Genomic DNA, 16,174 nt, shown 5'->3' on the forward strand with positions numbered 1-16,174 from the left:
CTACAACAAAACCTACAACTCATACTACCCAAACTACAACTAAACTAACAACTCATACAACCCAAACTACAACTAAACCAACAACTCATACTACCCAAACTACAACTAAACCAACAACTCATACAACTCAAACTACAACAAAGCCTACAACTCATACAACCCAAACTACAACTAAACCAACAACTCATACTACCCAAACTACAACAAAACCAACAACACACACTACTGAAACAACAACAAAATCAACAACTCATAATACCAAAGCTATAACAAGTTCTACAACCCACTCAACTTCCACATCTATGGAATCCTCCACTTCATCTTCTTCAGATGATACCTTATCTCAAGGTCAAATTGCAGGCATTGTTAGTGGTGCTGTTGCCGGTGGTGCGTTAGGTGGTGCTCTATTAACTGCTGGTGGCTTTTTGGCTGCAAATTCCCAAAATTCTTCTAACAATCGAAAATTTCTACGTGGATCTATGGTATATGCCATATAGTGATGTAATTTGTGGACTTTTTAACAGTTGTTAATTTACATTAGTTTTTTTTTCTTCTAATATGGTTTATTTTTGGTGATTATATATTATATTTATTAATGAAGTGTTATTTTTGTATCTTTAATTTAATATTGTTTTATAAATGATTATTTTTATATTAAATTGTATTTTTCAATTTTCTAGTTTTTTTATTGTTAAGTTTTATATCTGAATTTGTTTTTATTAAACTATAATTATCACGGGTAATGAGAATAATATATAGTCGAAATTCCATCGAAAATAACTTTATATTATAAAATATATAAATGATTCAATATTATATTTAAAAAACTTTATAATTATTAATCTCATATTAATCAGTATATAACTTATAGATATAATCCTATCATTATTCTAATTATTAAGAAATCTAGCAGGTAGTTAAAAATCAAATTCTCAATGTAAACCATAGAAGAAAATATTAATAATTGAAATGTATACTATAATGTGAACAGTTGGAAATTAATATTTAAACTCTTTACATTAATTTTTTGGTAATGAAAATCTGTTCTATATGCACAATGTTTTATTAGATTACAATGAAATTGTAATGTATATTCAAAATAATACATATAATACAACAATTTGTTTATTTTCCCTATGACATTATACTTAAATACATTATCTTTGTGATATCCAATAATTTTCCATATAAAATAGATATATAAAAATAGCTACATTAGAATTAGAAAAACTTCTGTATATGTGAATAAATATACAATTTATGATAGAATTTGAATTCAAAGTTTGAAATAGTCCTTTTTATTTTTTAGAATGAATCCACTAACTCTAACTTCTCTAAATATTCAAGAATTTATATCCATTATCAAAATAATCTATTTAGAAGATTAATAATACAATATATCTTTATATTTAATTAATAGTATAATGGCATATATAGATCTATATTTAAGAGATAAAATAGATTATAATAAAAGAATTATAGCCTCTCAATATAATTATTACTGAGGTAGTAATGTGGCCCACTATTACCATACTGAAATAATTCAATCAAATATTGATGTGACCGGATATAAAATATTTTTATCAGATTATAGAATTTATAAAGTTATTAATATAATAAAACCTAAACATATTAGTGTAGTAGTTAGCAGAGCTTATAATTTCCTAGCTATTATTGTTAGATCTATTTTTACTAGTATTTCACTTGTAAAGTAGTATTATTGGAATAGATAGAAAAAAACAATCGTGTAACAACTATTGTTGTATTTATCATGGCTATATTTCAGAATAATTACAATTAAAACAAAGGAATCTAGCTACAATAATGATAATAATAAATAATTTTATGATCATATTATCTAAAGTATTTAAATATCTTTAGTTAATTATAATTATAAAAGACTTTAATATTGGGAAATAATCTACTATTATAATTTATATCTATACAATGTTGACTTTCTTTTTATTCCCATTTCTTAATATAAAGTGTTTGTTTTCTCTACTTCTAATGTAACAATCTATAAATATTTCCTACTAGTTTTGCATCTTTATTTTCTTTTCTTTTTTTTTTTTGTCTTTTGCGGGATTCTTTCAATACTGTCTTATATGTTTATACCTTTTCTATAATATTCATTATAACTTTAAACTTTTGATAGATCAATTAGAAAATTAATGAAATTTTTTTTTATTGTTAATAAACTTATACCTAATGTCTGTTTGGAAGTTAAGTTCAGATTAACTAATTGGCTTATTAATATTGAAGAGCTAGATACCCGTGATCTATTATTTGATATTTTAATTGATTTATATCATCATCTTAAATTTGGTGAATTTGAATATGATTTGATGTTAAATATACTTTTAGATGTTCTTGAGTATATTTCTAATATGGAAAACAATGATTATGAAAACCTTTTTATTTTTGGTAATAACATTAATAAAACAACGAATTTTTTAATCTTTTTTTTAAATATATTAAAATATATACCTGCAAAGTATAGTTGGAAACTTGTAATTATTCTATATAATGAAATAAATAATATTAATAGTGCTACTTTTACTATTATTTCATTACTTTTTGAAAATATAATAACAAATATCTATTTAGCATATTCCTTTTCAACAGAAATATCTAAAATTGATTTTAATAATGAAAATATAAATAAACAAACATATAATTTAAATTCAATTATAATTAATGAATTTGATAATAATATTTTAAATAATAAATATAATGATGTAATGTACAATAATATAACTAATGATAATATATATTTAAAATTTTGTTTTAAATTAAATATACCATTTTATAAAGTTAATGAAAAATATATAGATGGAGAATTTAATAAATTAATAAATTTAGATGATGAATATAATTTTGAGTTAATTTTAGCATTAATTAATATTATTTTAAAAGAGAATAAAGATTTTCAAAATTTAATTTTGAAATATTTAATTTTATATGAATCAAAAAAATTATATAATATTAATCCATTTTGTGTAATTCTAATTAGATTATGGCTTTTAAATATATTTCATTTAAAAGATGAAACTGGATGTATTAAACAATTAATCTATTTTATTGAATCAGGTGGAAATATATATTTGTTATATGACTGCTCTATAATGGTATCTAATTGTGAATTATTTAGCATAATTAATTTTGTTAATAAAGATAAATATAAAGATGATTGTAGTGATATTTTATTTATTTTAAAGATATCATTATTTTTACATAAGAAGGAATATAATAAAATTAATGAAAGTTCGATGGATGGATTGATTTTATCTGAAGAGGATATATTTTTAATAAAAAATTATCTTAATATATCATTTGAGAATTCATCTCAAATTACTCAATTTATTTTAAATAAAATTGATTCTGATATATCATTTTGTTGTAATAAATTGCAATATATAATAAAAAGAATGAATTATTATTGGGTTGAAGATAATTATTTTAATATAATTATAGAAAGATTATATTTTTTAATTAATCATACTTCTTTATATATTCGTCAATATATTTTAAATATTTTAAATTATTTACCATTAAATACTATTTCAAATGAATCTCATATAAATTTAATTGGATTATATTTATTATTAATTACAAATATATCTCAAAAAAATATAAATTTAAAATATCCAAAATATATTAAAGAAATAATAAATAAAGATTTAGATTTTTTTGATAATTCATCAAATGAATATTTTAAATTATTTGATGATTATATATTATCTTTAAAAAGGATATATAATAAGAAAATTTTGGAAATTGCTATTCTTCAGTATTTATGGTATTCAATTATTCAACTTTTATATAATAATTTGTCTAATAAAAGAATAATAGTTAAATTAGAAAATATAATAAAATTGATTCCTTCAAATTATTTAATAACATTTTTATGGTATATTTCAATTCATAATTCTATAGATGCTATTAATATAATTCAAGATTTTAGTCATTATAAACGTTCAATAGCTTTGATTCAAAATAAACTTTTAAATATTCAGATTTTTGCTTTAAAATTACAAGATTGTGCAAGAGAAATTTTGAATATTAATATATCAAATGATAATATGAATATATTTTTATTTGTTGTACAAAATCTTAATTTAGAATATAGAAATAAATTTATTTGTTTATTAAATAAATATTTAAGATCTCAAAATTTGGTGGATAAATTTTTGAATATATTTCTTAATAATATTCTCCAAAAATCAAAATATAAAGATTCAATTTCTTCTAAATATATGAAGATTATTGATATTTTAATTTTATTATGTTCAGATTAATTATATAAAGTTGATACAGATAATAACTAAATTTAAAGTTTTAATCATTAATATTATTATTTTATATATTCATATTAATAGTATTTTATCTCAAATATTAAAAATTACATTAAAAACTCTTAAATCACTATAAAAGGATTATATTATTTAAATTATAATAGTTTTTATTATAACCAATATATATCTAATATATTATTATAGATTCTATACTTATTAAAGTTGAATTTTCTCTACAAATATCTATATATATATAAATTCTGAATTCTAAAAAAGATAATTTTAACTATATTATTCTATATATAGAATAATATATTTAAAGTATAATCAATATTATAAATTATAAAAAGTAATAGATTTATATCATCTTAATAATAATTTATTAAATAAAAGATCAAGTATATAAAGATATTAAATTATTCTGTAATATTTTTGTTTAATATTTTAGAAAATAAACCAATTAACTCACAAATAGGTGTGAAGCTCTTTATTATACCTGTGTGATTATTAATTCTCATTAAAATAAATAAATAAAAAATTTTTAATAACGATGATTATATTTTTAAAAATATTATTTTTATATATATTATATTTGAATATTTCCATATTAGTTTATTATAATTCATCCTTGCTAGCTAATGGTTCAGTTAATCTTGTCCAATTCAAACCAATAGATAATTCAAATATCGCTCAAGATGAAAATTTATCTGAATATTGTACTGAATGTACTATAAGATGTAATAAAAGGAAAAAGAGTAAAAAAAGATCATGTTGGCGAAAAGTACTTCGATTTTTTAGAAGAAAAAGTAGATCTTATAAAGAATATATAAATCCTAAACAGGTTAAAGTAGAACAAAGAGTTACAACTCCAATGAATATAAAAGGTGGTATAAAAGTTATACCTGAAGGGTTGACAAGTTCAGCACTTTATTTAAAAATGCAAGAAAAGGGTTTGAATAATGAAAATAATAATCCTATTAATCAAAAAAAAGTTTCATATGCATCAATAGAATGAAATTTTTTTTCTAAAATCTATCTTAATAAAAAAAAATTTAATTATTAGAGTCAGGTTATAGTATGTATGTAAAATAATAATATAATACTTAAAATTATATAATTTGAGTAAATATAATAATATTTTGTATTATCACATGAATATTTATAAATTTCTTAATTATATAAACAAAAAATTTACTATTATATTTAATTATTTTTGTTTTTATTTTTTTTCTAATCTTGGATTAAAATTTATACAATACTAATATAAAATAGCTACTTTTACATGTAGGACGCCAAATAACGTATACACACACAATATTTATTTCTAGATATTACTTATAAAACTTTATCTCATCTAAAAAAAAAAGTTACATTTAATTTATTAATTTTTCTTTTTTTTTTTTTTTAATTAATAGAAATTTAAAAATAACATTAGATTAGTAGAATAATATTATAAATAAGATATTAATGTCTAGCTCATTAGGATCTATAAATAATTTAACTGAAGAAGAAACTAAAAATCTATCTGAAGAACAAAATAGAAATACAAGTGAACAACAAAATTTAGATTGGGTTAATAAATGTTGTTGTACATGGAGAATAAAATTTGAAAATAATACGAGTAATTTAGATCATTCTGATATTAATATTAATGAACAATCACAAAGAGTATTGGAATTTCGAGATAGTATATTAAATCAGGTAGACAATATTATATCAGGATATAGAAGACAAAGTATATTAGATTCTATATCAGAATTTGAAGATAAATTATTAACAATTGGTATTGGAGATGATAAATATTATAATAGTAGTGATTCTGAAAATTCAGATTTAGAGGAACAATATTTAAGAGGGTATTCAGATTTTATTAAAAAACCAAACTCTATAATAGATAATAATAGAAGAGTAACATCACCACAATACATTTCTAATAATAAAGTTGATATTAAAGAAAATAAAGAAAATGATTAAATCAATTAAAGTTAAATTTATCAAGTTACTATATTATTAATAAATTTCTTTATTAAAAAAAAAAATTCTTTTTAATATAATATATTTATTATTTCTTAGTTAATAAATAAATAAAAATAAAAATTATTTTGAATTATAATTAAATATAAAAGTATTAAATCAATATTATAGTTATCTTTTATTTTTAATATATTCAAGATAAGAAAAAAAAAAATTCATGAATTCTAATATTCTTGTAATATAAAAATTCTAGAAATAAACTAATTAAAATACTTAATTAATAACTAATTAAATATCTTATCAATTATTATTTAAAAAATCTAGAATATTAAAGAATTCAATTCAAATATTTAAATTATTATTTAATAAATATATAGTTTTTTTTGTAAGTTTTTTTTTTTTTTTTATTAGGGGGACATCTAAGTTGTGATTTTTATTTGTTTTAGTTTCTTTATATTTATTTCCTTCAATAAATGAATTAGATTTAATATATTTATTATAAGTCAAATTATTAGATAAAGTTACACCACAATTCTCACATTCCTTTACTTGTAAAGATGTATCAGATACTTCTTTTAAAGATTCTGGAATTATAACAATTTTTGATGGTTCAAGACCCTTGAAATTTATTGAATGTGTTGGTATATGAGGTGATAATAAGGTACCAGAACAATGATTTAATGGGCATGGATAATTTACTTTCATACAACATTTTTTTGGTCTCTCATAAACAAAATAATTAAATGGAATTTCTAAATATAAATCACTATACATAATATATTGGATAATAAACTGATGATATATTTCAGTTTCCATTTAATTCTTTATAATTAATAAATAGTAATTAGTATTATTAAGATAGAGGTCAAATATTTACAATATAATTAGCGGGAAATAAACAAATTATCGAGGCTAATAAATAGAAATTGATTATATAAAATTCACGCCATATTATTTATTAAATATTAGAAGTTAAAATTAATTTAAGAGACATTAATTATAATAGATGATAGGATACTTAGAATTATTAAATATATTGTTATTTTTGGTATATAACCTTAATAGTATAAGAACTCAAACTATACAAGAAGATACCCAATTATTTGGAATTAGAAATGTTTATACTAATAAAGTACCTTCAAAATTAAAATATGAAGGTATACCTTTAGTAATGCAGGAATTTAAGGTTAAATTTATTAAAGAAGTTGATCCTTATTTAAAAGTAGAGACACCTTTCCAAAAAATTGTAGAGGCAAAACCAGTTCTTGAATCTTGTGAAGAAAAAAGTGATAAACTTTTATTTAAGACAAATTACATAATTGGTGATATAATAAAAAATAAAGAGAAGATTGGAGAAATAGAATATCCTCGTAATGGTAGGAAAGATATATTATATTCTTGGTGTGATGGTATAATAAAATATATTACTAAGAGTGGAGAACATTCATTCAATGATACTCTTTTTATAATATATTGTAGTGATTCTGAAGATTTTGATTATAATATTAAATATAGAGATAATTATATTGGTAATGAAAATAATATGGGAAATGATGAATTTGAGTTAAAATTGAGACATAATGAGACAAGATTAAATAATAAATATGAGAATAGAGATATGGTAATTGAAGAAGATAAAATAATAAAATCAGAATCATGTATTTTGTATGACAATAAAGGTGGAGATTTAATTGAATCTAATATATATGATGAAAATAATATGATTCAATCTAATACAGATAATGGAAATTATACAACCAGATCTAATACAGATAATGGAAATCATATAATTGAATCTAATACATATGATGAAAATCATACAACTGGATCTAATATATATGATAAAAATCATACAACTGGATCTAATACATATGATGAAAATCATATAACTGAATCTAATACAGATAATGGAAATCATATAACTGAATCTAATACATATGATGAAAATCATATAACTGGATCTAATATATATGATGAAAATCATACAACTGGATCTAATATATATGATAAAAATCATACAACTGGATCTAATACATATGATGAAAATCATATAACTGAATCTAATACAGATAATGGAAATCATATAACTGAATCTAATACATATGATGAAAATCATATAACTGGATCTAATATATATGATGAAAATCATACAACTGGATCTAATATATATGATAAAAATCATACAACTGGATCTAATACATATGATGAAAATCATATAACTGGATCTAATACATATAATGGAAATCATACAACTGGATCTAATACATATGATGAAGATCATACAACTGAATCTAATACAGATAATGGAAATCATACAATTGAATCTAATACATATGATGAAAATCATACAACTGAATCTAATACAGATAATGGAAATCATATAACTGAATCTAATACATATGATGAAAATCATACAACTGGATCTAATATATATGATGAAAATCATATAACTGGATCTAATACATATGATGAAAATCATATAACTGAATCTAATACATATGATGAAAATCATATAACTGGATCTAATACATATAATGGAAATCATACAACTGAATCTAATACATATGATGAAAATCATACAACTGAATCTAATACAGATAATGGAAATCATACAATTGAATCTAATACATATGATGAAAATCATACAACTGAATCTAATACAGATAATGGAAATCATATAACTGAATCTAATACATATGATGAAAATCATACAACTGGATCTAATACATATGATGAAAATCATACAACTGAATCTAATACAGATAATGGAAATCATATAACTGAATCTAATACATATGATGAAAATCATACAACTGGATCTAATACATATGATGAAAATCATACAACTGAATCTAATACAGATAATGGAAATCATATAATTGAATCTAATACATATGATGAAAATCATATAACTGGATCTAATATATATGATGAAAATCATACAACTGGATCTAATACATATGATAAAAATCATACAACTGAATCTAGTATAGATAATACAAATAATATGATTCAATCTAATGCACATAAAGATATTACATCTGAATTTGGATTATCAAATTTGAATGAAATATATACATATATTGATACAAATTTAAGAGGACCTAATAAACCCAATAATAAAAATTATAATGGATTCAAAATAGAAGCTGAAGATTTAAATTTAAAAGAGAATATACAATATGATAAAGATATGATTAATGAGATAATTGATTTTTCAGATAAAAATGAAACTGATTTAAATAATCAATCTTTATATAATAAATATAGACAAAAATTAAGAACACTTTCTAATTCTGAAGAATATAATAATACAGTAACAGATATTAATAATAATAAAATAGATGAATCTATTTCATTTAATGAATTTAATGATACTAAAAGTGAATCTCAAGCAGGATATATTAATGATAATAATATTCAATTATATGGAAATAAACATTTTATATATATTATTGTTATTCTTATATCTATTACCTTTATAGTATCACTTTATTTATGTTATCGTTCAACAACATCATAAATATGATAATAGAAAATTCGGAATATACTTTTCATAGTATTTATTTCATTAAAAGGAAAAAAAAAAGTATGTGAAGTTTTTTTATATTTAATTATGAAGTTTTCAAATTTTATTGATTATTATTGGATATAGAGTTAATATATTAATATTTATTGTATAATGAAATAATTTTAAACAAAATCAAATCAATAAGGTATAAATAAAATTGTTAAGAATATTTTATATTTCAAATAATAAAATATTTATGAATAGATTGGTTATTAAAAATTGATTATTAGTAAGGCATATCAATATTATTATTTACATATTTTTAAAATCTAGTACTATCTAATATTAAGAGATATTTCAATTTTTATTATTATAACCAAATTATGAAATAATATCAAAGATATTTCTTAAATGTGATTAGTATTTAAGAGAAAAGATGTCAGACTTAATATTATTATATAATGTGTTATTTTAAATATAAGAATTCTTATTATTATGATTAGAATTAATTTAATTGTAACAAATATTCAAGAATCTACAAAATATTATAAAGTGTGAAAAAAAAAAAAAAAGTTGAGCGTGAAAGAAATTTAGATTAAATTTATACTTATTTTACTTCCTTAAATTATATATTTATATTATATATATATAATATTTAAAGAAGTTATTACTTTTTTTTAATGTGGTATTTTATCTTTAATTTTAGAATTATTAAGGTCTTAGATTACTATTTTATTTCTAAAGCGGGACTTCAAGAGACGGTAACTGTTATACTTAGTTAAGTTTCTTTCCTCTTTCTTGGTTCCTTCTTTTAATTTACCTTTTTTTTTCTGTATACTATTTTGATGACTTTACAAGATAAGATTGAGAATAATATTAAAGAATATGAGTGTATATATTCTAAGAAAGGGACTTATGATATTGAAAATTGTACAGAATCAATTGGATACTCTTACAAGACTCAAAAAGTTGATGGAATTTTAACATTACATGATGATGGTATCGAATTACCTTATATATCCATTTTTTATGGTAAATTAAATATTAAAATGAGATATGTAACTTTAATTTTGATGATATTACAAAGTGTATTTGCTGTATTATGTATGAGACTTTCTTTAATATATCCTTCAAAGGATGGTAAATTTTATTTATCTCCTGTTTCAGTTGTAGTTGGTGAATTTATGAAACTTATAACCTCACTTATATTGATATTTATTACTACATCAGAATGTAAATTATCAAATTATAGACAAGCTTTATATGATGAATTGACAAGTGATTATTGGGGTAATATTCTTGTTTGTATCCCTGGTACTTTATTTCTTTTTCAAAATAATTTATTATATGTTGCACTTAAAAGATTACCTGTATCAATATATCAAGTTATATATCAATTAAAAATAATAACAACAGCTTTATTTAGTGTAATTATTTTAAAAAGAAAACTTAGTTCTGTTAGATGGTTTGCTTGTTCTATGTTAGTGATTGGAGTTGTATTAGTTCCAAAATCATCTAATAAAGATAATTTAGAGACTTCTAGTTCATTTCAAATAGTCATAGGACTTATTTCTGCAATAATATGTTCAATAACATCTGGACTTGGTGCTGTAATACTTGAAAAAGTCATTAAAAGTGGAAATAAAACTGTAAATTATAGTTTAATTGGTAGTAATGATGAAATAAGTCATTTTAAAACATCAATTTGGGGTAGGAATGTAATTTTAGCTTTAATAGGTATAGTTGGTGGTATTCCATTAGCATGGTTTAGTCATAAGGATGCAATATTAAAAGATGGTGTTTTTCAGGGTTTTAATTTTTTAACTATAATTGTTATTTTATTGAATGCATATGGTGGATTTATTATTTTGGGAGTATTAAAATATGCTGATGGAATTGTGAAGTGTTTTTGTAATGCCATAACTATAGTTTTGATATCAATACTTTCGTGGATTATTGAAGATAGTACTCCTACAGCACAATTCTTTTTAGGAGCATTAATAGTAATATCTGCTGTTAATATATATACTTTAGATTGTCTTATTCCAAGTTCTATTGTTGTATATGTTAAACAAAAACTTAATTATAAATCTCTATCTGTTTGGAATAAAAGGCAGTATATATAAATTTATTATTTATATTATTAAAATATGAAGAAATAATAAAATTATACAATTTAGGTATTTGGTTTCTTTAAATTTATCATTTAGATATTATTAAAAAATAAATGTTTGTTTTAATAAATAAAAGATTTGATATTTTTTTTTCCTTTATAAATTAAAAATTAATTTTCTAATTTCCTAATATTCATTATTTTATTTTATTTTTTTTATAAAGATTTTGTTAATAATAAATATAGAAAAGAAATTAATTAGGGAAAATAATATACACCATAATGATAATTCTGATTTCCATTCAATTGGAAAGATGTTATCTTTTTTAATACCATAAAAAGGTGAAGAAAGGTCTATAATATTGAAGAGATTAATACTTCTAGATGTTATATCATCACAATTTATACGTAATATACAACTAATTTGACATGGTGGTGTCCAGATACAAAAAAGAATAAATATATTTATTATTATTACCCAAGAAATTAGAAATTTATTAAGTTTTATTTTTACTATAAATGAACCTCTTTGAGTAATAATCCATGATTGATTTATTAATTGGAATACAAGATAACACCAAGCAGAAGAAGATTCAATATTATCTTGTCTAATATACCATAAATGTGGTGGAATATTTATATTAAATTTATAAGCTGGAGGAATATTATATTTTGGAAGAATGAAATGGATTAATCTATACATAACTATAATAAAACCACAATAATTTATAATAAAAGAAGATATTAAACCAAAATAAAATATTAGATTTCCTTTCTTTTTATTTAAAGAATCAATCAAAGGATATTTCGATTTTAAATTAATTATATTTTTATTTGTATCATATAATTCTTCACTTAATAGATCTTCTTTATTTGTTTCATATATCTTTGGAGTAGATAAAGACATAATTAAAAGTGGAATAAGTGCACAAAATATATCAATAAATAACCATGCTAATCCAGGAATCATTCCTTGAGAAATCCATAATAAAGTAGATTTACATGAAATAATTAAATTACCTAATAACGTCATATGTAAATACATTATTATAGATACTGTAGTTACAATTTTAGATTCAATAATTAATCTTGGAATAGATTCAAGTTCATTATATGTATTTAAACATATAAATGGAGCAATTAAATCAATATTATTTTTATAAGAAGTTAAAAAAATTCCAAAAGAGGATTTTCTTAAAGCAGCACAATCATTAAATCCATCACCAATTGATAAAATTGTCTTACCAAAATTTTGATTATATGATACAATTATTTCTTTAAGATCTGGGGTAAAACGGGCAAAAATAGTTGCATTCATCAATATATATTTCATTATAAAACTTTTAGATAGATCTTTATAAAAATATGAAATCTGATCATCTAAATAAGAATCATAAATATTTAGAAGTACAGATGACATTAATACAATATTTTTAAAAGAAGTTAAATTTTTTGGTACAGAATTAAAAAATGGATCATTTACATAAAAAGTATCATATTCTTCCAGTACTTTTTCATCTAATTCATTACCTATAGTATTATTATAATAAGTTCTTAACTTCCAAGTTATTTTACGATTAGAATCTACATCACATATAAGTATAGAACAATTATTTATTAAATGATTATAATGTAATATATGAACTGAATCTGCAACATGTATTGCTGAAGTAAGACTATCTCCAGTAACAATACAACACTTTATATTTATTTCTTGAAGTAATGTAATAATAGATTGTGCTTCTTGTCTTATTGGAGTAAATAATTCAATAATTCCTAATAATTCTACATCTTTAAACATATTTATATTTAGATCATCTATATTATTTGGAATATCTTTATATCCCATTCCAATTATATATGATCCAGCCATTTGATTATTAGATTTTTCAGAAATCCATTTTTGTAATTTATCCTTTTTACTATATAAACTTAAATTAATTATCTGTTCAATTGCACCTTTTATTAAATAAATTGTTTTTTTAGTATATGAATAACTTTTTGCACTTTTTAAGGAGTTCAATTTTATATACCTCCGAATTATTACACCTTGAGAACGACTTTTTTGATCAAAAGGAAACCTGACAAGTACTTCAACAGCATTGCACATAGAACATAAATATTCTAAATAATTTTGAAAATTTTTAATACAATTAATATTATCTTGTTCCAGTGAATCTTCAAATATTTTTGATTTTGTATAAAATAAATTAAAGTTTTCTTTCGGTATTGCAAATAATCTTTCACTTTTCTTAAATTGTACACGTAATAATGAGTATCCTGAAAATTTCTGTAAACATTCTTCTAATTTTGAACCCTGATTTTCTGAATATTTTTTATTCTTAATATTTGGATATATTAAATTATTACATGTAGCAAGAATAAGATAAAATAATAAATTCAAATTATTATTATTATTATTATCATCATCATAAATAAAAAAATTTCTAATATAATATTTATTTAAAGTAAGAGTACCAGTTTTATCAAAAAAAACAGTATCAATAAATTTATGTTGTATTAAATCATTTGAATTAGTACAATAAATATTATGATCCTTTAATCTATTAATTGATCTTTCAACTGTAGATGTTATAAATAAAGGGGACCAAAAAGGTAGAATATATAATATTGTAGCAACTACAAAAAATAGAGCCCCAATATCAAAATTAAGAAATATTACATCAATACAAGATATGAAACAACCAAATATAAAACAAAAAGTCCATAATAATCCAACACTAAATATCCATGTAGGATTACAATTTTGTAATATTTCATTATTACAAATATGAATATCTCCAAATTTACTACATATAATTTTATTATATAAAATTGATCCTCTTAAGGTAGTTGCTCCAGTTCTTACTACTAATCCTAAATTATCAAACGAAGAACATAAATCAATAATATTAGTTCCTTCAAAAAGTATATAATTATCTGTTCTTCTATATTCTTGAGGAGTAAATAAATGATTAATATTTCCATTAAATTTAACTTTATGTTGTGGTGTACTTTCACCTGAAATTAATGATTCATCTACAGTTATATTTTCAGTTAAAAGAACTATATCAGCAGGAATTCTCGACAGTTTATTTAGTATAATAATATCTCCAGGAACTAATGTTGTTACTGGTATATTCACTTCTCTCCTATTTGTATTAGATAAATCTGATATAATAGATACATAGTCTTTATCATGCATACTAACTAATTGTTTCATATATTTATTATTATTATACCTACGTGATATAGTCAAATATATTGATAATATAGTAATGAAACACCAACAAAGTGGCCAAATAATAAATGAATAAAATAAACAATCTATTAAGGCAATAAATCTGAATATATTCATAATTAAAGTTATTTCATCAAGAATATATTTTAAAGAAGAAATATCTTCAACTTCTAATCGATTCATTCCAACAAGTTTACTTATTGAATCTCTATTATTATCTATAATTATATTCACTTCAGATTCTTTATCTTCAAAATTATTTAGTAATTTTATATTAGGATTTAATCTATTTAGAATATTTCTAGACCATATAAATTGACCTTCTAACCACCAAAATTTCTCATTATTAAATATAAAATATCTATTAAATAATTTACCACAATATTCTACTTTACATACTTCTATTCTTGCTAAGTGAGTATTATTACTCCATTTTCCTAAAAGTAAATTCATACATATTTTTGTATATTTGATTTCTTTAGGATTATCTATATTTATAGATACATAATCACAATTTGATAATTCACTAGGAACTAAAAATATCAAATTAAAATTTTCATTTAAAAATATCAATATCTGCCAAAATAATAATAGGTAAATTATATTTGCTAAACTTAATGCATAATTTTTTGCATTTTCTGGCCATAGCTCCTCATGAGTCTCTTGATTAAATATTCCTAAATAAAATACATTCAATACAATGCATAGATGTATAAATATAGGAAGTAATATAAGAAAAAATAAAGTAATTATTCTTAATAAACCTCCAAATATACTTTTTTTCCAACCAAATATTTTTATATATTTAGTATAATTGCATAGAGTACTTTTCTTTACTTTATTCTTACTAAATACCCAAATTAAGGTAATAAGATGTATTAAAACATATAATAATAATAAACTCTTAATATTTATGTAATTTATTATATTAAACGTCATTATTTAAGCTAAGTTTCTTTTTTTCATTTAGACATTTGTAAAAGGTTACTGTCTGACTTCCAATTCAAAACCCACATAAGCGGTAAATTCTTGAAATTTTT

The 16,174-nt window shown here is 20.6% G+C and overlaps 8 protein-coding genes across 8 annotated transcripts, besides 43 other annotated features; 6 read left to right on the forward strand and 2 right to left on the reverse strand.

The window, feature by feature from the left end:
- Positions 1–497, forward strand: CMU_005020 (uncharacterized protein; the record flags this gene model as incomplete). Its single annotated transcript, XM_002141892.1, has 1 exon — positions 1–497. A coding segment is annotated over one exon (497 nt), but the record flags the coding sequence as incomplete, so codon positions are not given.
- Positions 29–213: a microsatellite.
- Positions 98–250: a microsatellite.
- A 65-nt stretch (positions 498–562) lies between the features above and the next one.
- Positions 563–721: a sequence feature (T-rich).
- A 52-nt stretch (positions 722–773) lies between these two features.
- Positions 774–843: a sequence feature (AT_rich).
- Positions 844–1,383: 540 nt separating this feature from the next.
- Positions 1,384–1,419: a sequence feature (AT_rich).
- A 148-nt stretch (positions 1,420–1,567) lies between these two features.
- Positions 1,568–1,622: a sequence feature (AT_rich).
- A 205-nt stretch (positions 1,623–1,827) lies between these two features.
- Positions 1,828–1,899: a sequence feature (AT_rich).
- Positions 1,900–2,046: 147 nt separating this feature from the next.
- Positions 2,047–2,079: a microsatellite.
- Positions 2,080–2,171: 92 nt separating this feature from the next.
- CMU_005030 (uncharacterized protein) lies at positions 2,172–4,298 on the forward strand (the record flags this gene model as incomplete). The annotated part of the gene is made up of 1 exon (XM_002141893.1): positions 2,172–4,298. The coding sequence occupies one exon, from the start codon at positions 2,172–2,174 to the stop codon at positions 4,296–4,298; it is 2,127 nt and encodes a 708-aa protein (XP_002141929.1).
- Positions 2,448–2,486: a sequence feature (AT_rich).
- Positions 2,512–2,547: a sequence feature (AT_rich).
- Positions 2,633–2,685: a sequence feature (AT_rich).
- Positions 2,687–2,990: a sequence feature (AT_rich).
- Positions 3,199–3,233: a sequence feature (AT_rich).
- Positions 3,298–3,330: a sequence feature (AT_rich).
- Positions 3,451–3,750: a sequence feature (AT_rich).
- Positions 3,817–3,877: a sequence feature (AT_rich).
- Positions 4,051–4,164: a sequence feature (AT_rich).
- Positions 4,299–4,317: 19 nt separating the features above from the next.
- Positions 4,318–4,414: a sequence feature (AT_rich).
- Positions 4,415–4,435: 21 nt separating this feature from the next.
- Positions 4,436–4,716: a sequence feature (AT_rich).
- Positions 4,717–4,811: 95 nt separating this feature from the next.
- Positions 4,812–4,897: a sequence feature (AT_rich).
- Positions 4,846–5,310, forward strand: CMU_005040 (uncharacterized protein; the record flags this gene model as incomplete). Its single annotated transcript, XM_002141894.1, has 1 exon — positions 4,846–5,310. One exon carries the CDS (start codon positions 4,846–4,848, stop codon positions 5,308–5,310), a length of 465 nt encoding a protein of 154 aa, XP_002141930.1.
- Positions 5,310–5,357: a sequence feature (AT_rich).
- A 22-nt stretch (positions 5,358–5,379) lies between these two features.
- Positions 5,380–5,525: a sequence feature (AT_rich).
- Positions 5,526–5,650: 125 nt separating this feature from the next.
- Positions 5,651–5,764: a sequence feature (AT_rich).
- Positions 5,763–6,269, forward strand: CMU_005050 (uncharacterized protein; the record flags this gene model as incomplete). The annotated part of the gene is made up of 1 exon (XM_002141895.1): positions 5,763–6,269. One exon carries the CDS (start codon positions 5,763–5,765, stop codon positions 6,267–6,269), a length of 507 nt encoding a protein of 168 aa, XP_002141931.1.
- Positions 6,241–6,485: a sequence feature (AT_rich).
- A 38-nt stretch (positions 6,486–6,523) lies between these two features.
- Positions 6,524–6,640: a microsatellite.
- On the reverse strand, positions 6,612–7,085 carry CMU_005060 (uncharacterized protein; the record flags this gene model as incomplete). Its single annotated transcript, XM_002141896.1, has 1 exon — positions 6,612–7,085. The coding sequence occupies one exon, from the start codon at positions 7,083–7,085 to the stop codon at positions 6,612–6,614; it is 474 nt and encodes a 157-aa protein (XP_002141932.1).
- Positions 7,084–7,126: a sequence feature (AT_rich).
- Positions 7,127–7,217: 91 nt separating this feature from the next.
- Positions 7,218–7,256: a sequence feature (AT_rich).
- A 19-nt stretch (positions 7,257–7,275) lies between these two features.
- CMU_005070 (uncharacterized protein) lies at positions 7,276–9,792 on the forward strand (the record flags this gene model as incomplete). The annotated part of the gene is made up of 1 exon (XM_002141897.1): positions 7,276–9,792. One exon carries the CDS (start codon positions 7,276–7,278, stop codon positions 9,790–9,792), a length of 2,517 nt encoding a protein of 838 aa, XP_002141933.1.
- Positions 9,669–9,726: a sequence feature (AT_rich).
- A 76-nt stretch (positions 9,793–9,868) lies between the features above and the next one.
- Positions 9,869–10,038: a sequence feature (AT_rich).
- A 43-nt stretch (positions 10,039–10,081) lies between these two features.
- Positions 10,082–10,109: a sequence feature (AT_rich).
- A 116-nt stretch (positions 10,110–10,225) lies between these two features.
- Positions 10,226–10,296: a sequence feature (AT_rich).
- Positions 10,297–10,400: 104 nt separating this feature from the next.
- Positions 10,401–10,462: a sequence feature (AT_rich).
- A 163-nt stretch (positions 10,463–10,625) lies between these two features.
- On the forward strand, positions 10,626–11,906 carry CMU_005080 (UDP-galactose transporter family protein; the record flags this gene model as incomplete). Its single annotated transcript, XM_002141898.1, has 1 exon — positions 10,626–11,906. One exon carries the CDS (start codon positions 10,626–10,628, stop codon positions 11,904–11,906), a length of 1,281 nt encoding a protein of 426 aa, XP_002141934.1.
- Positions 11,898–12,154: a sequence feature (AT_rich).
- CMU_005090 (E1-E2 ATPase family protein) lies at positions 12,096–16,073 on the reverse strand (the record flags this gene model as incomplete). The annotated part of the gene is made up of 1 exon (XM_002141899.1): positions 12,096–16,073. One exon carries the CDS (start codon positions 16,071–16,073, stop codon positions 12,096–12,098), a length of 3,978 nt encoding a protein of 1,325 aa, XP_002141935.1.
- Positions 12,348–12,370: a sequence feature (AT_rich).
- Positions 12,525–12,546: a sequence feature (AT_rich).
- Positions 12,704–12,729: a sequence feature (AT_rich).
- Positions 14,009–14,056: a sequence feature (AT_rich).
- Positions 14,298–14,326: a microsatellite.
- Positions 14,327–14,361: a sequence feature (AT_rich).
- Positions 14,708–14,730: a sequence feature (AT_rich).
- Positions 15,477–15,510: a sequence feature (AT_rich).
- Positions 15,669–15,704: a sequence feature (AT_rich).
- Positions 16,011–16,067: a sequence feature (AT_rich).
- Positions 16,074–16,174: the final 101 nt, after the last annotated feature.

This window comes from Cryptosporidium muris, genomic scaffold (assembly GCF_000006515.1).
Source record: "Cryptosporidium muris RN66 scf_1106632354001 genomic scaffold, whole genome shotgun sequence".
Lineage (NCBI taxonomy): Eukaryota > Apicomplexa > Conoidasida > Eucoccidiorida > Cryptosporidiidae > Cryptosporidium > Cryptosporidium muris.